Source organism: Mastomys coucha, unplaced genomic scaffold, assembly GCF_008632895.1.
Source record: "Mastomys coucha isolate ucsf_1 unplaced genomic scaffold, UCSF_Mcou_1 pScaffold7, whole genome shotgun sequence".
In the NCBI taxonomy this organism is placed as follows: Eukaryota; Metazoa; Chordata; class Mammalia; order Rodentia; family Muridae; genus Mastomys; species Mastomys coucha.
In genome coordinates, this window is record NW_022196913.1 from 14670962 (window position 1) to 14693395 (window position 22434).

Genomic DNA, 22434 nt, shown 5'->3' on the forward strand with positions numbered 1-22434 from the left:
TCATCATGAGAAGTGATTTTATATCTGAATCTTGCTTTTCCAGTGTGATGTTGTGTCCAGGACTTGCAATGGTGGGCTTCTGATGATGCCAAGTAACCTTGGTTTGTGTTACTTATATTCTTACGCTTGCCCAGCATCATCTGGTTATCTCTACTGCTACCTGCCCTTGTTAAATCTGACTGGAGCCTGTCCTTCCTGTGATCCTGATTGTGTTAGAACTCTTCAGAGTCAAGCTGTCTCTGTGATCCTGGGATTCTGGGATCCTGTGACCCTGGGCTTGTTAGAACACCTGGGAGTGGAGCTTCCTCTGGGTGTTTTGGGAATGACAGCAGAGTTTGCACCCAATGTCTGCTCAGGACACTAGCCCAGACAGACCGGAAGAAACCTGAGCCACTGGGCTAGCGAGTTCCTGTGTGCCTGGTCCCACTGGTCCCAGTTCCTCCCAGTATTCGGACAGATGTTGTGTCCTCCTCACCTCTGATCCTGGGTGTGTTAGAGCACCTGGGAGGGGAGCTTCCTCTGGGTGTTGTGGGACTGGCTTCAGAGCTTGCACCCCAAGTCTGCTCAGGGCACCAGCTCAGACAGTCTGGAAGAAACCTGAGCCACTGGGCTGGTGGAGTTCCTGTGTGCCTGGTCCCTCTGGTCCCAGTTACTCTCTCAGTGTTGGGACAGATGTTGCGTCCTCTCACCTCTGATCCTGGGTGTGTTCCAAAGAATAAAATTTTAAATAGGAATTGAGTCATTGAGTTGGTTCAAATTGGTTCAAATGGGGCATTTCTGAAACAGTCACTGAGAAGGTTTTGTTTTGGTTAACCATTTATAATAGCTCTGATGTGTCTTTCCAGTGTTGGTGAATATAAACTATGGAACTAGATCCTTACCATCCCTCCCCTTAACCCAACAATGCAGCATGCACTCCATTTTACACCTTGGTTTCTTTATGGCTTATCTTGGTAGATCACTGGCCTAGCACACATGAGGCCCTGTACTTGATGCTCTGGTACCACAACAAACAAAATGATGTAATATTGTCTGGATGCTTCATATTCCCTGTTGGTGGCACAGAGTCTTTTTAGGCAGCCTGCAATTTTGAACTTCCTACTTTTATTTATTTATTTTTTAAATTATTTTATTTATTTACATTCCAGTGATTGCCTCCCCAGTGCCCCCTCCCACAGTTCCTCATCTCATTCTTCCTTCCCTTTGCCTTCAAAAGGGTGCCTCCTCTCCCTGACCAGTCATCCCTGGGGCATCAAGTCTCTCAAGGATTAAGCACATCCTCTCCCACTAAGACCACACCAGGCAGTCCTCTGCTATATATGTGTCAGTGCCTTAGAGCAACCTGTGTGTGCTGCCTGGTTGGTGGCTCAAGTCTCTGGGAATTCCCAGGTTAGATAATACTGCTGGTCTTCCTATGAGGATGCCCTTCCCTTCAGCTTCTTCCATCCTTCCTCTAGTTCAACCATGAGAGTCCCTGACTTCAGTCCAATGGTTGGATTTAAGTATCTGCATCTGTCTCAGTCAGCTGCTGGTAGGGCCTCTCAGAGGACAGCCATGCTAGGCTCCTTTCTGTATATACATCATAGCACCAGTCAGGCCTTGGTGCATTGCCCCACCCCTTTACCACCATGAGATGGATCCCAAGTCAGGCCAGTCATTGAACTGCGTTTCCTTCAGTCTCTTCTCCACTTTTGTCCCTGCAGTTCTTTTAGACAAGTACAATTCTTGGTCAGAAGTTTTGACTGTGGTTTAGTAAACCTGTCCCTCTACTTGAGGCCCTGTCTATTCTACTGGAGGTAGACTCTTCTAGTTCCCTCTTTCCAATGCTAGGCATTTCATCTAAGGTCACCCCTACTGAGTCCTGAGAGTGTCTCACCTCCCAGGACTCTGGTACTTTCTAGAGGCTCCCCCCACCTCCCATCCCCAAAGCTGCTTATTTCCATTCATTCTCCTGGCCCTCTGAGCTTCTTTCCTGTCCTCTCCCCTAGCCCCATACCTGGTCCTGTTACCCTTTTTGCCTTTCTGACCCCTCTCCCACTCAGATCCCTCCCTCCCTCTGCCTCCTGTGGTTATTTTCTTCCCCCTTCTGTGTGGGATTGAAAGCATTCTCACTCGGGCCTTTCTGCTTGTTACACTTCTTATGGTCTATGGATTATCTCCTAAGTATTCTGTACTTTTTTGGCTAATATCCACCTTTCAATGAGTACATACCATGGATGTCCTTTTGGGTCTGAGTTACCTTACTCAGGATGATATTTTCTAGTTCCATCCATTTGCCTACAAAATTCATGATGTCCTCATTTTTAATAGCTGAATAGTATACCATTGTGTAAATGAATCATATTTTCTCTATCCATTTTTCAGTTGAGGAATATCTAGGTTGTTTCCAGCTTCTAGGTATTACAAATAAGGCTGCTATGATGTGGGACACATGACCTGTGGTATGTTGGAGCATCTTTTGGGTATATGCCCACGAGTGGTATAGTTGGGTCTTCAGGTAGAACTATTTCCAATTTTCTGAGGAACCACCAGAATGATTTCCAGAGTGGTTGTACCAGTTTGCAATCCTACCACCAATGGAGGAGTATTCCTCTTTCTCCACATCTTGCTTGCATGTGCTGTCACTTGATACCTACTTGATCATGGTGAATGATGGTTTCGATGTGCTCTTGGATTCACTTTTCAAGAACTTTATTGAGTATTTTTGCATCAATATTCATAAGTGGAAATAGCCTGAAGTTCACTTTCTTTGCTGGGTCTTTGTGTGGTTTAGGTAACAGAGTAATTATGACTGCATAGAATGAATTAGGTCATGTTCCTTCTGTTTCTATTTTGTGAAAGTTTGAGGAGTATTGGTATTAGCTCTTTTCTGAAGGTCTGGTAGAATTCTGCACTAAAACCATCTGACCCTGTGCTTTTTTGTGTGTCTTTTTGTTGTCGTTTGGTTGGGAGGTTTTTAATGACTATTTCTATTTCCTTAGGGGTTATGGGACTGTTTAGTTTACCTGATCTTGATTTGACTTTGAAATGTGGTATCTGTCTAGAAAATCATCTATTTCATCTAGATTTTTTCAGTTTTGTAGAGTATATAGGCTCTTGTAGTCAGTTCTGGTGATTTTTTGAATTTCCTCAGTTTTTGTTTTTTTTTTTTTTTTTTTTTTTTTTGTCTCTTCATTTCTGATTTTGTTATTTGGATACTGTCTCTGTACCCTTTAGTTAGTTTGGCTAAGGGTTTATCTATCTTGTTGATTTTTCTCAAAGAACCAGTTCTTTGTTTTGTTGATTCTTTGTATCCTTTGTATAGGTCTCTTTATTTTTGACTGATTGATTCCAGCCCTGAGTTTGACTATTTCCTGCTGTCTACTCCTCTTGGGTATACTTGCTTCTTTCAGTTCTAGAGCTTTCAGGTGTGCTGTTAAGTTGCTTGTACAGGCTCTCTCTAATGTCTTTATGAAGGCATTTAGTGCTATGAATTTTCTGCTTAACACTGCTTTCATTGTGTCCCAAAAGTTTGGGTATGATATGTCTTCATTTTCATTGAATTCTACAAAGTCTTTGATTTCTTTCTTTATTTCTTCCCTGACCAAGTTATCACTGAGCAGAAAGTTGTTCAGTTTCCATGAGTATGTGGGCTTTCTGTTGCTTTTGAAGTCCAGCCTTAGTCCATGGTGATCTGATAGGATGCATGGGATTATCTCTATCTTCTTGTATCTATTGAGGCCTGTTTTGTGTCCAATTATGAGGTCAGTTTTGGAGAAGATTCCATGAGGTGCTGAGAAGAAGGCATACTCTTGTTTTAGGGTGAAATGTTCTGTAGAAATCTGTTGAATCATTTGGTTTATAACTTCTGATAGTTTCACTGTGTCTCTGTTTAGTTTCTGTTTCGATGATCTGTCCATTGGTGAAAATGGAGTGTTGAAGTCTCCCACTATTGTTGTGTGAGGTACAAAGTGTATTTTAATCTTTAGTAAAGTTTCTTTTACAAATGTGGGTCCTCTTGTATTTGGGGCATAGATGGTTAGGATTGAGACTTCCTCTTGGTGGATTTTTCCTTTGAATATGAAGTGTCCTTGCCCATCTCGCTTGATAACTTTTGTTTGAAAGTCTATTTTATTAGATATTAGGATGGCAACTCCAGCTTGTTTCTTGGGACCATTTGCTTGGGAATTTTTTTCTAGCCTCTTACTGTAAGGTGGTGTCTGTCTTTGTCACTGAGGTATGTTGTATGCAGCAAAATGCTGGATCCTGTTTACCTGTCCAGTCTGGTAGCCTGTGTCTTTTTATTGGGGAATTGAGTCCATTGATTTTGAAATTTAAAAAATATATAATTGTTAGTTCCTGTTATTTTTATTCCTGGAGGTGGTATTATGTGTATGTGATTCTCTTTTGGATTTGTTGTTTAATTTTTCTTATGTTTTTTTAATTATTATTATTATCATTGTAGTTACCCTCCTTTTGTTGGAGATTTCCTTCTAGTATCTTCTGTAGGGCTGGATATTGTTTAAATTTGGTCTTGTCATGGAATATCTTGGTTTCTCCATCTCTGGTGATTGAGAGCTTTGCTGGGTATAGTAGCCTGGGCTGGCAGTTTGTGTTCTCTTGGGGTCTCGATGGCATCTGTCCGGGATCTTCTAGCTTTCATAGTCTCTGGTAAAAAGTCTGGCTTAATTCTGATAGCTCTGCCTTTATATGTTACTTAGCTGTTTCCCCATACTGCTTTTAGCATTCTTTCTCCTGTGCATTTAATGTTTTGATCATTATGTGACAAGAGGATCCAGCCTCTTGTCTTTGTAGTTCTGTAGTCTTCTGGTACATTTATGGCCATCTCTTTCTTTAGGTTAGGGAAGGCTTTTTTCTATGATTTTGTTGAAGATGGCTTTTGGCCCTTTGAACTGGAATCCTTCACCTTCTTCTACTCCTATGAATCTTAGGTTTGATATTTTTATTATGTTTTGAATTTCCTGGATATTCTAGGTTAGGAGCTTTTTACAGTTTGTATTTTTTTGATGTGTCAACATTTTCTATGGTCAATATTTTCTATGTCTGAGATTCTCTCTTCTATCTCTTGTATTCTGTTGGTGATGCTTGCATCTATAGCTGCTGATCTCTTTCCTAAGTTGCCTATCTCCATGTTTGCCTCCATTTATGTTTTCTTTATTGTTTCTATTTCCATCTTTAGTTCTTGGACCATTTTGTTCAATTCCTTCACCTGCTTGATTGTATTTTCCTGTATTTCTTTAAGGGAGTTATTTACATCCTCCTTAAAGGCTTCTATCATCTTCATGAGATGGGATTTTAGGTCATTATCTTGCTTTTCAGGTATGTTAGAGTATCCCAGGCTTGCTATGGTGGGAGAACTGGGTTCTGATGGTACCAAATTTCATTGGGTTCTGTGTCTTAGGATCTTGGGCTTGCCTCTTGACATCTGATAATCTCTGGTGTTAACTGGGCTGGGTTTCTCTGACTGGAACTGGCCTCCTTGGAGGCAGGCAGTGCTGTCTCTGGTTAGAGTGGGGCCTCCTGTGTCCCTGGTTACTGCAGGCCTCCTGGGAGGCAGATAGACTGTAGATTGTTGGAGAGAATCAGACCACAATAGACCTTGGCAAGGGGGGTAGGTCCCAAGTCATCTGGGCTCTGTAGGTGTTTCAGCTGGTGTAGGTAGTTGGGCAAGATTCTCATCTGTGTACTTGGTTACTGTGGACCTCCAGGGAGGCACAGTCTGTAGGGTGTGGGAGGGTATCCGGCAGTTGATGTGGCCCAGGTGGGGAGGCCATATCCTACTTTTATTATGATATCATATCATTCATTTCCTGTGTTGTAAGCACATATCAATGGATTTCCAAACATGAGATAAAAAATAATAATCAAATAATAAACATATCTGTCATTCTGACAGATATTTACCTGAAAGTACTTCATATTTCATCTACACCAATTGCTTTTTTAAAGAAAAGTACCAACACCCCCACAAGCATTTTTTTAATGCTATTGGTACCCTTTTAATTCACTTTTTTACTAGTATAAGGATGGTTATATGTTTAAATAATGTGCCAAGTTATGTTTCTTTAAGTAGCTTCACACCCCTCAAACTTAACAGGAAATATTACAAATGGATTGTTTTCTTTTACTTTTTTTGCAGTGCTGGGGATGGTGCCATTTGGGGTAGAATGTCTAGCTTTAATTTTTAATTTCTCATTGTTTTTAGTGTGTATGCATGTCCCTACCATGGTAGGCATGAGGATATCTGAGGATAACTATGGGCTCAACTCTCTCCTTGCATCTTTATGTGAGTTTTAGGAATCAAGCTCAGCTCGTTGGGTTTGCATGTATGTGTGTGTGCATGTGAGTATAGGGGGCTGCAGAGGCCAGCGGTGTCAGATGCCCTGGAGCTAGAATTACAGGTGGCTTTAAGTCACCTGATGTGGGCACTGGGGACCAAGCTCAGGTTGTCTGCAAGACCAGTGTGTGCTCTTATCGGCTGAGCCATCTCTTAGGCAAGAGACGGGGCTTTAAGAGGATGATAAGGACTGCTGCTGACCTGCACCCTGCCTCTTACTGACTTTGAGCTACTTCAGACTGAATTATAGAAAGAGGTTGCTCTCGTCTAGGTAAAAGCAAATTCTCTGGATGTATTGATTATTGCTCAGTGACAGACTTAATTCAACTATTTATAATTTGACTTTGGAATTCTGTTCTTGGTGGCTTGGAGTCTCGGAGTTGCACATCTTGTTCTCCATCACTAAACTATGTGGATCTTGGATAGAAATCCTGCACTTATTTTTAAACACATGGTTGCACTTTTGTCTCAGTTGTCACTGAGGCCTTTGCTTCTCTAGTGTTCCAGGTTCTATGAACTGGAAAGCTGAGTCCTCTGTGTATGACGTTGGGAGTGTTTCTCTCCACTTATTGCTGCTGTTTAAAACTTTACTCAGAGACACATCATAAAGTCCTGTTTTGATATCAATGCTTTCACTTTGCTTTTTCAAGTGCCAACATTTAAAAGTCAAGGTCTCATGTGGTCCAGGCTGTAGAATTTAGGGAAATCTTGAACTTCCAATCTCCCTCCCTCTATCTCCTCATTGCTAGCATTACAGGAGTACCACCATGTGTGGTTTTTGAGTGCTGGTGATTGAATGTAAGTTTCCCTCATGTTAGGCAAGCACAGTGCTTAAAATAGAATGCTGCACATCTCCAAATCGCTGCTTTTCCTTACCCCCATCACTTCCTTCCTTTCTAGTGTCAATCAGGCCAGTGTGTATTCAAGGGCTAATAGCATATCTAAAGTATCAACACTGGATGCTTGGTGCATCAATGGTGGTTGTCTCTGCTCTCAGACAAGGCACCACAGAACCTGACTTACAATACATTCAGTGAAATGAGCCTGGTGAACCATTTGCTCTGCATTGTCATAGAAGTGCCTCTAACCATCTATCCTGTGTCCACTGCAGTGTGACCAAAGACCCACCATGGAACAGGCTTCGCCTGAATACTCTTTTCTGCTTTGACAGACACCCACAGAACAATTTTTTTTTTTAAATTGAAAGTTGTAAGCTTCTTTACAGTCATGATCAAGAATGCTTTTAAATAGCTTTATTGAAATAAGTCATATAGCATAGCCATATAAAACCTGAAATTAAATGGCTTTTTGTACATCTTAAAGGAGAATAACCATCACCACAAACTTGTTTCAGCAGTTGCCACTCACTACAGGAAGAGAGACTCTTTTCCCTGTCAGCCACAGTATCTCATACTCAAGTCTCATCCTATAACCACCCCCCACCTTTTTTTTTTTTTTTTTTTACAGATTTGCTTATTGTGGGAATGTCCTAAAACTGGAACCATGCAACATGTAAATGACCATGACTGTCTCTTTTCTAAGCAGAATGTTCTTGGTCTCCATCCATGATGCAGTGCTTCCTTTAGGCCTATTGCAGAATATGCACACTACATTTTGATTGGCTTCTGGGACACACTCTTGTGACTTTGATGAGCAACACTGCTGTGAACATGTGCATAGTTTTTGACACCTGTGCTTTCCTTTCTCTGAGGTATACATACTCAGAAGTAAAATGTCTGAACCATGTGCCCATACTGTATGGAGTGTCTAAGTAACTCTAAACTTTCCTCAAATGACTACGTGATTTGATCTATCTATCTATCTATCTATCTATCTATCTATCTATCTATCTATCTATCTATCTTCTACCTCCTTATTTTACTATTTTTTTTTTAAAAACTGGGTTTTCCCACAGCTGGATTTTGCCTAACAAACAAGGTTCTATGGCCAGAAAGTTGCCAGGATCCACCTGTCTGTACATTCCCAGCACTAGAATTACAAATGTATACCACCACGCCTGGCCTTTGTACATGGCTTCTGGAGATTAAGCCAGTTCTTAAACTATCACAGAAGTACTTTGTCAACTGAGCCATATCCCAAACCTTCATTTTATATTTGCTTATGCTAGGTGGGTGAGGACTTTGGCTTTTTTATATCCTTGATAAGTCCTACTTAGAGTCTATCTTTTGTCTATCAATCAGTTGTCCTCTATCTGTGGTTTTGGTTCCCTTGCTTTTAATTACCTGCAGTGACCTGGCATCCAGTCCTAATGGTCCTGCTGACGTCCTCTTACCCTCTCACAGTATCTATCTTCTGTCCATCTCCTCATTCAGGCATTGTCAATTCTCTGATGACAGGGTAGGTGAGCATGGCACAGTCATGGACATTCAGCACAGTAGATTGCTAGAGTGGGTCTAATATTTGATGTTAGATTTTTATCCTAGATGTGTATGTGATGGCTAATCTTCATTGTTTACTGGACTTACTACATTGCTTAAGAGGCTATTTACAGAAAGAAGGGATGATCTCCCTAGAATGTGAGTGGAACCATCTGACAGAGGAAAGTGAGCTGGGCGCTAGCATTCATGTCTCTGCTCTCTAGCTGCAGATGCACGCCAGGAAGCCTCTTATCTCTGCCGCTGTGCCTTCCCTGTGTCCTGATGGACTGAAACCCTGAGTGGTGAGCCAGAAACAAACCCTTCCTTCTTTAAGTTGCCAGGCATTTTCTCACAGCAACCAGAAGAGCAACTGTGTTGCTATGTAGAGGAAGACACAGGACATAGAATTCAAACATACCTGAGGTTTCCTCCACCCCTGGAGTCTGGGGGTGAGGCTACAGGTAAGGGTGATGCTAGAAAAGCAGTCCTAGTGGGTATGATCTGGTCTCTTAGTGTGAGGTGTACTTGTGAGGGCTTTTGCATTCATTCTGTGTTTTGGTTTTTTTCTCCCTTGGTTTTAGTCTTTTCTGTACTGGTAAGGACAGGTATGAGATCCACTAAATGAACACACTTTCAGGAGCCACACAGTGTTGCTGTTGGTCTCTGGATCTTATTTATCTCGCATGATTGGGATTCTGGTCATTCACTAGTAACTCCTATTCCTGACTCCTGCCAAGCAGAGTTCTATTTTTCCCCTTGGCTGCTTTAGAAACCCATCCATGTTGGGTCACAGCATCGGCCTTTCCCTGGATTGCTTGACTTAACATATCCCTGAAGGGTGGTGAAACTCAGCCTGAAATGCTCTATTTGTGCATGAGGGCTGGGTACAAAGGATGTCCCATTACCCTTTTCCTCTTAAAATCAGGAGAATGAACCTCACTTGAATGACTCCTGCCCCCACCCCAAGAAGAAACCTTTCTCATCAGGGAAACAGCATACCACTGCATGAGGTCTTGATCTTGGTCTTCCCCCCAAAGCTCTCATCTTCTGCCAGCTCCCATCAACATCAACAGCCCTTTCCAACACTCACCTGTTGTTCCACATCCTGCTTGGGTCTTGCCGGTTCTTTGAGTGTTGGGATTGCAGTGAGGCCCTACACAAAGTGTATATGCATGCTCATCTCCCTGTGGGTCTGTCTTAGCCCTAGAAGAAGCAGGTACAACTTTGCCTTGCCCATCCCCCCTCAAGGTTAATGCTTGCCACATTACAGGATTTCGGTTGAGGGTCTCACTTTTATTTAGAATGTGATGACCAGGCTCTCAATTGAGACTACAATAGCCTTAAAGAGGCTCAGATTCCAGCAAGAGTTATATTTTTTTCTGCAGCTCCCAAGCATTCTAAAGTGTATATGCTGGTGAATGCCACAGCGAGTTAGAAGAGGCAGGTACTTGTCTGTGACAGAAGAAGCCATTGGCCACTGGGGACAGTGTGGTTAGTTTCAGTGAAGACATGGGGGAAGTAACTAAACACTAGATTTTGAAAGCTTGGTAGAAACTAAGAATGCAGGTGGCTTCAACCATAATTTATATATTAGAACTGAGGATATAGCTCCACAGATAGAGCTTGCTTGCCATGCAGAAAGCCCTGGATTCCATGCCCCAAACTGCATATGGCTGATGTAGTGGTACATGCCTGTGATCTTAGCACTCTGAAAGTACAGGTTGAAAGATCAGAAGTTCAAGGTCACATAGTGTGTGGCCAGTCTTGAATATGTGAGACCCTGTCTCACACATAATAATCGTAATTTTACATTATTTACAAATGTTTGATAAGACACAACATTAACTTTACCTGGTTGTGCTTTTTATTTTTATTTTTTTCAATATGCCTACTAAGAAATGTATAGTTCTGTAAAATTCTATAGTTCTGTAGCATTCTATGTTCCTGTCACAGCATTTTTGCTTTATGGAGTTCTGTAAGTTTTCACAGCCTTAAAACGTGTCTCTCAAGAGTGACAGTCTCTGGTCAGCTGATTCCATACTACCTGGAAGTTCACAAGCAGATGAATCTCCAGCTTCCCAAGCTGCAGACCTACTCCATGGATCCTGACGTCTGCAGTCCCCAGGTGAGCTATGCAAGTGTGAGCAGTTTGACCTTAATTCAGTAGCTGCATCTGTCTCTCTATGTAGTCATGTTTCACTAATTTGGGTCAATAATTCTTAACCTGAAGGACGACGTAATTCTGGGCATGAGGCACCTATAGAATTTTATGCGGTTTGTCTTGCACATTGGTATTTGGCCCAACACTTTTATTTTCCTGGTAATACATCTGTGGTCCTCAGAGTGGCAGCACTTGGGAACGTGCTAAGGATGCCTGTGCTGAATGCGGTGTGGGACCTAACAGTACATGAATAAGGCCTCCTGACACTGGGTTTGTGCTCCTCTAAATCAGAGACTGGGTGAAGACACAGGTAGAGCTGCTTGCTGTACCACTGTAGTCAGTGAGGGGTGTGGAGGGAGTGGAGAAGCCAGCTGAGGTGACAGTTAGCATTTAGGATGCAAGTTGAACTTGTTGACAACTTTCAGATGGTCATTAAGCTTTTGAGTCTAGCACAGCAGATACATTAAAAATGGACTTTGCAGTTAAGCCAACATGAATCTAAGACTAAGTTCTGTGAGTCACCAGTCAAGCACATCTAGGTTCATTATTAAATCACTTTCAATTGACCTGTCTATACTTTCCTGGTCTTGATTGCCAGACCAGGGTATTGGTGGCTAGACTAACTAAAAGATTTCCTTCTAATGTGTTAGAATGCAGCCACTTCTGTGCAGGGTCCACTTGCATGCAGGGTTCTGTTGCATATTTTTAAGCATTATGAGATGTGAGCTGCTTATCTGTCTCCGGGCACACAGCCCTCACTGACTCAACTCTGGGCTGCAAGACGGTCACTTTGTCCGCACCGTTAGTTAAGACTTTGTCAGTTGAAAACCTTTCTGAACACAACTGTTAAGTCTAGACTTGGGGTTGGTGTCCAGGGTATGAGGTGTTTGTTTGTTTTAGATCAGCACAGGTGAGCTTGTTGCTTAGTGACAAAGACAAAATGAACAGAATGCTTTGTGATGACAGTTGGACATTTCAGACTCCTACAGTAAAGTCAGGAGGAAACTATCTCATCCCAACTATGATCCCACTACTGGACGGCAGAAATGAAACCACACAGAAGCCACGTGACAACGGGCTGACGCTGGTGTGCAGCCTGGTAAAACAGCACCATCTGCCACCCCAGTGAGAGCAAGCTGACCCTGGCTGCTCAGTGTTCCAGTCAAGAGCAGGTATAAGTACATGATCTCACCCTCTTCTTTCTGAGAAATGACCCATGGAATCCAATATAAATGTTGAAGTGAAGAACTATACTGAATACACTTCCATTTTCCTTTTTTTTTTTTTTTTTTTTTTTTTTTTTTTTTTTTTTTTTTTTTTTTTTTTTTTTTTTTTTGCATTTTTGTGTGTGAGTGCGATGCCTTCATAGTATGTGCACCATGTGCGTGCCTGGTGTCCACAGAGGTCTGAAGAGGACATTGGCTTCCCTGGAACTGGAGTGACAGATGCTTGTAAGGGGACAAGTGGGATCAAACTCTGGCCATCTGCAAGAGCAGTCAGTGCTCTTAACCAGCTCCCACACTGGCTTCATCATTACTATGAGCAGCTCACCACTCTCAACCAAGCTTCACTGTCGCTGTGTTGTGTCCTCACCAGACACTGGGCTAAAGCAGCTTATTGACAAGAGTTGTTGAGTTTTTTAAATACATTTATTAACCAATGTTAACACAGTAAATGAAATCTATATATTGCTAGTCAGAGCAGCTTACAAAATGCCAGGAGGCATCATAGGACCGGACAGCCACAATGGTACTTACAATGTGCAGAGTGGTAAACTCAACACTTTGATAGAGCTTTAGGATTGCAGAAAATTTTAATGATTCCTAAAACAATCAATTGTAATTTTACCTAAAACTTTTACAAAACCAGGCCACAATCTCTTTTTTTAATTTTGTTTTTTTTTTTTTTTAAACACACAGTTTTCACACTGTAGTAACTTGGAAATGTGCAGCCGTGTCGACAGAGACAAGAAGCCAAAGTAACAGGAACCTCACTTTCATGCAGCTATCAGGTAAATAGTACATACTCTGGAATGATTTTACACCAAAAATATTCCCACAATAACTTGCTCTCACAGGGGTGGATCGACGTCTGGAAACCTGAAAACAATCAAAGACCGTCAAGTGTCCTTGTTCGGGCAGCGCAGCAGCAGTGATGGTACACGGCAGCGAGGAGGGGGCAGTGGGGCCAAGCTATTGCAGTTCCTGTATAACCTGGGGAAGCTCATGGGCTACGGGTGGTTTATATAAAAGAGCGGGCCCCGTGTGGCAGTAGTTACACTGTCTGCAATAGCACTGGCACTGGGTGGAGGAGGTCTCACAGACGGCTCCTTCCTTTCATCTTTAGAGTGACCCTGATGGACCGGAGAAAACTGTCTTAAAGGCTTTTCTCCCAACTCTTTCACTTCTGTTGTGAGTAATTGCTTTAATAAATATCAAAGGTCTAAATAAATATTTACAAATTATTTCTCTAACCTCAAAAAATAACTAAAGGATTAAGTAGGAATTTGGTTTGGTCTGTGATGAGTCTTGGAGGAGAAAAAAAAACAATTGGTAAGATAGTTTTAAAGAAATTTAATTTTCCTGGTTGTCTTTTATATATCTATGTATAAAAAAATGTTATTCAACTATCGATCCATTCCTACCAGTAATGCTTCTTAACCAGACATCCCGCAGAATACAGACTTTGTACAAATCACGGTATTTTTAATACAAGGAACATAGCATGCATTCTCACTGTGTACAGTGAGGAATTCGTTAGTAGCAATGACCCTCCCCTACAACACAACGGCCTCTGTGGCACGCAGGTGCTCTCTCCCTCTGAGTAGGAGACACAGGTTGGGTTAGGGTGGCACTGGGGAGGGAGGGTGGGAGGGAACTCAGTTATAAACTCATATGCCTCAGCTGTAATTCCGTGTTCTGAGTACAGGTAGTTTTTGGCTTTTGATTTTTGTTTTTGCTGCTGATTTTGTTACAAGCACTCATGTCAGGACAAAGATGAAATGTGCAAACTTTAAAATTTAAATATTCATTTTTCTCTAAGATCCAGCTCAGTAAAAGATTACCCCAGTTTCCCTGCAAATTTTAAACTACAAGATCAAAGCTAATAATTTGTTATAAAAGTTATATATTGAAAAGAAATAATGAAAACACAATTGGGAAATATTTAAGAAAAAATATGCAGGGCTAGCCCTGCTGTGTCAACCCTGTTCCCTATATTCAATCACATGCCGCCAGCACAGCCACAGGCAAGGCCTGTGGACAGTGAGCAAGCTGCACAAAACCAGCTCAGCAAGGTCGCGGCCAGGTCACGGCCAGGTAGTCTGTTCTTCTGAAGCATCTGCTGCCTTACATTCAGCTCTGTTCTGTCTCTGCTAGACTCTCTCTTAGTCACCTGTCGTCGGTTTTTTCTTTTTTAGATTTGTTGTTTGTTTAAAGGTTAAAATTTCTGTAAAACCTAAAAATGTTTTAAAATTTGCTGAAAATGCAACAAATCCTCAATTAGATTTATTTAGAGTAATACCCTCCATTGATGTTACTTCAGCCCCCGAAAAATGCCGGAGGAACATTAACAAAAGATTTAAACTACTGTGCAAAATTTCACCACGAAAAGTGTTTAAAGGCTGGTGCAAAATGGGAAGCAAATTCTAAACAATTTTGGCTTCTTGGGAACAAAAACCGCTGCGTGTGAGGGTGGCGGCAGGCTCATCTCTTCCGGCGGCAGGTGCGCTTGTGCTCTGCATGCCAGTGCTCCTGCTGGCACTTGATGGAGCAGTAGGACGTGTTCCAGCAGCAGTGGTACATGGCCTCCTCCTCACAGTTGTAGCACTGCAGGGCAGGGGGCACACGTGAGGCCAGCATCAACAGCCCAGGGCCCGCTATGTTTCTAAGGCTTACAAAGCTCTCTGTGGCTCAGGATAGGCCACAGGGATATGCGCACTGGCTCCTATGTGGTCAGAGCCCGGGTGGCTTCCCAGCACTGCATCAGCCTGGGTCTCTTACAGGCTCATTCCACTAGCTCCAGTGTCCGCTGTCCCTGCCCTCCTGTAGCTCTTCCCTCACATTCCTGAGCAGCTCTGAGTCCCTAAGGAGGGGCAGTTCTGTTCTCAAACATCACATCCCTCTACTGCATATACTTGATAGACACACAGCGCTCGGCATCTCCATCCCTACCTTACTTGGACATTCATTTGGTGTGTGGATGCTCAGGATTAAGTGCTGGACTCCTATGTGTGAGGGAACCACAGTACTGTCCAGCCACACCCAGACCTAGAGAGAGCTTTTCCTCACTATTCTACAGGGACAGCAGGGTCATAGGGGGCTAGTGTTAAGGCCAGGCTATTAGACATGAGAGAAGGAATGAGGGAAAGTCCATGCTTTGCTTGAGTTTTAAGCAGGCAGGGCTGGTGGCTGCACCACTGTAGACGCCTGCAGGGAGGGTAAGCAGCAAAGCCAGAGTAACCAGGCTGTGCTTCTAACCCATAAGACTATAGGTAGCAGTCCTCTGCACTCGGCCAGACAGACTCGATGGTGGCCTAGAGTCCCAAAGCAGGACCCAGAACATTCTCTTATACTGGGCTGGTAAAAATTCAACCTTCCAGTTTTCCTCTTGGTTGCAAAGTTTGTTTTATATTTTTTGGTCAAAATTAATATTTTGACTTTTGTGACTTTGCTACATCAACAGTGGCAGCTCCTGTCATACTGCTGCTGGGAGTAGAGTGAGGTTAGGTTAGCCACTCAGGCTGGAATTTTAATCCTGGGCTTATTTCATCTCCTGGTCTCCCTGACTGCCCTGCCATCACCCATTTCCCCGCAGATGCTCTGGGGATCCAGCATTCCCAGCATGTGTCTCACTCTTCATCTGACACCAGCATCTGGGTGTGTTCCTTCCTGTCCCCTGTACAAGTCCTGTACAAGTCCTTACCATGGTGAGAGACAGCATTCAGGGCAGAAAGCTGGGGTTTGGATCCTGATTTAGGACAATTCCACCTCTCATGCGGCTTCAGTCAACACTCAGTGTCAGAAGTCTTCAAATGACTGTCTCACTGCACAAGAGCTAAGGAGCAGTCCTCCAGCATCCCCTTCCTATTTCCTTTTGATTTTCTGTGAACTTAGAGTCATGTCTTCAACATATCTAGTGTCTTCAGTAAAAGAGAATCACCAACATGGTGTCTGGACCTTATGACACTTGCTTGAGCACAACTTAGCCCATCTAGTGACACCTGTCTCCTCAGTCAGCAGTTCCTTCCACCAACCATCCTCACAGGCTTCTAGGTATGTGCCCAGATGCCCTTGTTGCTCTTGCTAAGTTTTTATAATATTTTTTTCTTAACATATAGTTCATGAAAACCATGTGTGTGTGTGTGTGTGTGTGTGTGTGTGTGTGTGTGTGTACACAATCTTAGTAATAGAAGCTGAGTAAAAGGAAGAATTATCTTTGGAATATAATCTAAATTGAAGCCAGGTTAGGAGCTTAAAGTACAATTGTCCACCAAGTAGTTGCCTCAGGACTGTGGGCTGAGAGAGTAGCCCAGGGCTTTGTGCAGGAGCCTCTGTCCCAAGGAGAAGAAAGGCTTAGAAACAGGACTTGGTGACACTTCCAAGCCCTCCTGAAGGGAGGGGACATGGCAATCAATGACATACACTTACTACAAGTAAGAGGAAGCAATGTCTGTAAACTACCATAACTGAAATGTCTGGCACAGGGACACCGCCTGTTGGGATGCAGCCACAGCGTTTCATTTTGGACCCTGCAGACGTCTCTACACAGCAAAGTCAAGCTTGACCCTCACACAGCAGTGCCCTGCCTATGAAGGGCTCCAGAGCATCCCCTGAGTGCCCTGTTGTCATGGTTACTTCTGGGGTGTATGTGTGTCCACGACACCTCTCTTTTGAGCTGACCTCACCACAGCAGATACAATCATGCTCCCAGGAGTAGTGGGGATGGTGTACTCACCCACTGCTTCTTCTTGGTCTGAGAAATGAGCTGTTTGTGCTGCGCCGCTAGCTTCTTGATCTCCTCTACAAATTCTTCCTTACACTTTTCCTTCACCTGCTTACACTTTCTGTCCATCTCACCCTGCATGTTGGCTACAGCTTTATTTACAGCTTGTCTTTTTTCTTCTTCCATTTCAGAACGCAACTGAAATGAAGACAGTGACAGATAAGATACACACATAAACAAGGTCTCACTGCTGGGATTAGGCTCTGTTCCCACTCTTTTGGTACACATAAAAGATGTTAGCAGGAAAGTACTACTAATGGAAACTATGAGGACTACTGGCTCAGCCGCTCCTGTGAGAAGCTGTTCCATTCTCCACCGCCCCCCAGCAATGCACAGCCCCACCTTTTCCAGCGCTTCACGGACCACTCTCTCTGTTTCACGCTTGTGGTCTGACTTCATCCTGTCTTTAAAGTCATTAAAAATTTTGGTGTACTTGTCGTGGCACATGCTCTGACAGACGCTGTCACTCGTCGTCTGGGTGCTTCGATGCAGCATTCGTGGGGAAGAGGCACTTAACTTCTTAGTCTGGGTTGACACTGACACCCTCTCAATTGGCTGAGGCATTGTGGGGATTTCCTGGCTGGAACTTACTGCTTCCGTTTCCGGCTCTGGTTCCTAAAGTGTTTAGAAACAAAACAGGGTAATATAACTCACCCTGATTCAGTTAAGATTAAAAAAAAATCCAGTGTATGCGCACATACACACACACACACACACACACACACACACACACACACACACTACTGTTACTAAGCAGGTAACTAAGCTGGTCTCTTGTTATATTTTATCACAATTAAATAAACACTCCCCAGTGAATGAAAAATTATAGAATTAATAGCTTAAGAAAATTCTAAACAAAAATTTCATTGTAATTTCACTATAAACATGATGGATTTTACTTGTAAAGTTTTTGGTTTGTAAACTATAAAAGCATCATCAACTTTATAGTCATTTCCTGGAGTCCTAAATCACACCTCACTGAATGTGTCTGGCATGTGTCCAGATTTACAACTTTAAAACATGCTCCCTTCATACAGAAAAAGCAAGCTTGACCAGGGTCTCCTTGTTTTAGCGTTGGCCTGACTGGTTTATCAGATAACTGCTGTTTTACACAATGCCATGAAACACGGTTCTCGGGAACGCAGCAGTGCCCTGCTCGCTCCCCGGCCTCTGCTCCCCGGCTGCTTACTGGGGACGGAGACTGTGCACTGGCGTGCTGGTCGAGCAGCAGTCCACAACGACAGGAGTCGGGAGACTGGGCCTTAACTTGACGGATATTACTTGACTGTCTTGATCGTACTTTGAGACTCTTTCCTCTTTCGATTGCCACCTGGACACTGTGAGGCGGGCAACTTACTTCCTTTTTGGGCTCCACACTCTGATTACGTCGTCCTTTCTTTGCTCTTGGCTCTTGAGTGACCTTCAGCTGTGGGCATTATAAAAGTAATATCTTATTATTTGGCACACTAGGAAATACCTCTGTGTTGAGAATACTTGTAGTGGACGCGCAGGAGAGAAGGGAGTCCTTCCATCCACTCAGCAGCCACTTGCTTCGTTATTGCTGTGGATTGGTGCTGAAAGCCAGTGGACCCGCAGAGCCGAGCAGCGCACTTACTCTCCTCCCACCAGCTGGGTCAGGCTCCAGGTTGCTTCTACCCACTCACATCTTTGCACTGGTTTGGTTACTTGTGCAGAGAACTTTACAGATGTTTGTAGGAAAGGGAAAGAAGATGTCAAAACCTGTTTATGACAGTGAGGAGGGTACATGGAGAAACAGAATCAGCAGGACCTTCTTACCGACACCGCTGACTCACCTGTTCATTACTGGTGGAAGAGATACTGGATTCTGCCTCTTCCTCACCTCGGTCCTCATTCTTAGACTTCCAGAACCTTCCTTCACGGAGGAAGCGCTGATGCAGTTCCAGCTCGTCACAGGCCTTTTTCCAGCCCATGCTGCGCTTCACATGCAGTCGGTGAACATTGACCGTGATATCCTGAATGTTTTCAGAAGGAATCCAGGCTCTGTGGGAAGCATTGGGAGGGGTAGTTAGAAACCACCATGGTGCTGGGAAGGGTTAAGTACGTGGTGTAGACTCTGCCTACTATAAAGAGTATCTATAGCAACTTGACAAAGGCCGACACTCAGGGCTTGACAAACTAGCCAGTAGAGTGGAGGTGAGGAGCCAGTTCCCAGGACACACTGACTTGCTCACTGTCTCCTTGTCAGCTCAGCTTGCCATTGTTCATAGAGGCACTTTTTAAAAGAGTATTACCTATTGTCTTAGATAATGTCAGCTTGCAGGACCCATCCTGCTATATGCTGATCAGCATTATGGAACCATTCAAAATTCACAGAATTTTTCAAAGTGCACACGCGCACACACACACACACACACACACACACACACACACACACACACACGCACGCACACTGCCTGGTAACTGGAAGCAGGTGATACATGTTCCTGATACATGGTGTCTCTGCCTTTATAAGTGAGCTAAAGAGGTGTCAGGACATCTAGAATATGGAAGTCACTGAGCTCCTATTGTATAGGGGCAGACACCAAAGTACATTAGTGTCCAGCTTCAATGAGCATTCAGTGTTAAGGTATGTGGAGTGGTCTGATCATCTACCAGAATGGATGATCCTTCCCTTATATTCTCAACCTAATTTGAAACATTTCCATGTATAAGTTGCAGTTTAAATTAACACTGGGTACTCAGCAATAAAAAGAACAGACACCCAACAATTTAAGGCTAGTATAGTAATAAAGATATATAAACTGATTCTGTGACTTACTACAAAGGACCCCAACTATTGAACAACTTCCTCTCAGGCTCCCAGCTGGGGTTATGCCTTCTCTAGCAATTTATAACAAAAAGGTCTCGCTGCCTTAAGGAAGCTGACTGGTACAAAGTAGCTGGCCATCTTACAGTTCCTAGAAATACCCACTACAACAATTGGCTTCTCCTGGGAGCTAGATCAGCTTCAGTCTAGAGAGGAGGGAGTCCAAAATCATTTGCTTTACATTTTCTGCCTCCTATGAGTAATGCAATATACTATCAAAAACACATTCCTCAAAACTAGCAACTAGTGCCTTCTCATGAAATGTATTCTTTTGGTGCAAATTCATAATTACAATGTTTATTTTCAATACATCAAATACTCTTTATTAGATGGAATTTTTACTGTGTGTCCTAAGCAATCATTCACGTTCTAGCCTATCCAGATTGAGGATTCTGCACTACATGGCAGAGTGTCAGGTCTGTTGAGAGGTCTGACCATTTTTCCTATCTTTGCACCATGACTCATCACTTTGCTTACTGCCACTACAAACTAGATGCTGGGCTTATATGTGATTCAAGCTTGCATGAGGAGAGCCCAGCCAGTGTGTCTGGATGACAGATGTCAGTGCAGAGACTTGGACACACTGACAGACACTGACTCACTGGCATATGCACAGTGCCCCTCTGTGAGGACCTGAAACCAACTCAATATGATATGTGAAGCTTGTAATACTTAAACTTACCTCTTTATCAAAGCTAAAATGTTCACTCTAGTGAAATTGTTCACTGTGAACAAAACAAGAGACTTGGAGTATTCACAGGGACATAGATAAATGATAAAGTACATAAGAAAACACAGTCCTTTGTTTTGAAACTTCTCATACATTACTGACCTCTGCCCCTAAGAAGATGTTCAGACGGCTGACTTTTAGTGTGACTCTACTTTTAGAGGAACATTTTCTGGCTTTATCCGTGGATTCACCAATGGGAATTCTCAAAAATTAAATTTACGTTTCTAATCCAAACTAATTGCAATGAGACTTGGGAGAATACTGTTAACATCTTAATTTTTAATGTTCAATATTGCTAGGGCCTTAATTCATAGTGAGAACTCTAAGTCATCCTGCATACTGGTATCTTTTATGAAATATTTGTGAAGTAATTTTATGGTCAAGTTCTTAGTTTAGAATACACACATTTTGTGCATTCCACACATGTAAGTTTTTAGGCTTTATGAACTCATTCCTGGAAGTGGCGACAATGTATGCCGTCCCTCTCCTCCATACATCCTCAGACTGAAGCTGTAATCCCAATTTGACTGTTTTTGCCTGTTAATAGGGTCATGAACAAGCTTGAAATACCTGTGCACCTTTCAATGTAAAGTGGCTGTGCCTGAGGACCCTCCCATGCCCTGCATGATGGGTTCAATTTCAGCACAAGTTGGCTCTGCACCTGAGAACCAAGCATCCCACTGAAATTTTCTGTTTACAACAATACTGAAAACTTACATAAATTATTACTAGTATAGCCATGTGTGAATTTGAAACAAACATGGTGCTCCTGTCCCTAAGAACAGTCATCCACACATTCACAAGCTCAGTTCTGGCCACTGCACGAACTTGAGAATTACCTCTGGTGGTGATGGCCAAAGAAGCGAACATCAACTTGATTGTCTTCTTTCTGCATGACTTTGGCTGGCCAAAACCCAAAACCTTTCATTTTAGCCCAAACCAGCTCATGATTAGGTATCTGAAAATGATATGTTATTTCTTTTAATACTGAACTGCTTAAGTATAGAAACATGGATTAAGTAAGACATAGTCTAATTGGATAATATTTCCTTTTAAGTACGAGACATATAGAAGTACTTTTTTCTTTTGACATCAACAAAAGTATCCATAATTCATATGTTTAAGAGAAAACAGAATTATAGACTGTTTTCCAGATGAGGCAGAAGCTGGGATAAGGTCACCTCTAAATCCATCCAAGAGCCCTATGCATAATGGCAGTGAGCAGAGTGCACTGAGTGTGCATCCAGCACCACCTGGGTGTGTGCTAGGATGGGGAGAATTTTAGGCACCACAGAGACTTTTCTGATTGTGGGGCCTCTTAAGTCCACCTGATATCAGAGTCTCTGGGGATACTGCCCTCAAATGCCCACAGACTCTGCCATTTCATAGGAAATGATGGAGCAACAGATAGAGACAAAGCCACAGGTCTCTTGTTAACAATGAGAGGAAAAGCAAAGACTGGCTTCCCTGTTTATCAAGGGACCCAGGGTATGGTCTTACTGGGTGCTGTTTGATATTCAGAACTGAGAAACAATTGTTGATTTGTCATGTTTCATCTGTGTATACTTATTAAGATCACATGGGCTATATGATGTAAAGAAATATATTTCACAGGTATTATCATCCTTAAGTAAATAGGGAATAACTGGTCCAAACAGTTCTCTATAAAGGAAAATTACAAAATTTCACATACGCAAGGGTAGCAGAACCAGTTGTCAGGCCGTGCATTTGACAGATAGAAGCAGTTCTTGCAAAGCTGCAGCTCGTCCAGCTGAAAAGCAAAGCAACGGTTTGAGCCGTGGTAGAAGAGATGCAGCTGCATGGGATGGCAGCATGTTTTCTCAGGCCCATACCTAATCTAGTGTACTGCAACTTAAAGTCTTAGTATGAGAGAAGGCCTTGCCACAGCGGGGCTCCTCTACTCACAAGCCAGGTGACAGTGCCTTCCCTGGCTGTGCCCACTGCCAGCCCTCGCTT

General features: G+C 42.9%; 1 protein-coding gene and 1 long non-coding RNA gene across 19 annotated transcripts in view; one reads left to right on the forward strand and one right to left on the reverse strand.

Annotated features, from left to right (window-relative positions):
* The first annotated feature begins 11645 nt into the window (after positions 1-11645).
* LOC116082488 lies at positions 11646-17333 on the forward strand. The gene is made up of 3 exons (XR_004115334.1): positions 11646-12048; positions 12796-12887; positions 17011-17333. It is a non-coding gene; the product is annotated as an uncharacterized LOC116082488 (long non-coding RNA).
* The window catches only part of Zmynd11 (zinc finger MYND-type containing 11), an 81464-nt gene continuing 71539 nt past the window's right edge, over positions 12510-22434 (reverse strand). For 8 of the 18 annotated variants that reach the window (XM_031359380.1, XM_031359382.1, XM_031359386.1 and 5 more), the window contains 7 exons: positions 22151-22228; positions 21297-21415; positions 18694-18901; positions 18069-18305; positions 17222-17494; positions 16832-17017; positions 12510-14703 (listed from right to left, as the gene is read on the reverse strand). In XM_031359380.1, the coding sequence (XP_031215240.1) occupies positions 14581-14703; positions 16832-17017; positions 17222-17494; positions 18069-18305; positions 18694-18901; positions 21297-21415; positions 22151-22228 (1224 nt within the window). In that variant the 3' untranslated portion in view covers positions 12510-14580. The remainder of the gene's footprint in view (positions 14704-16831; positions 17018-17221; positions 17495-18068; positions 18306-18693; positions 18902-21296; positions 21416-22150; positions 22229-22434) is intronic. The other 10 variants (XM_031359392.1, XM_031359391.1, XM_031359385.1 and 7 more) reach the window with 3 other exon arrangements.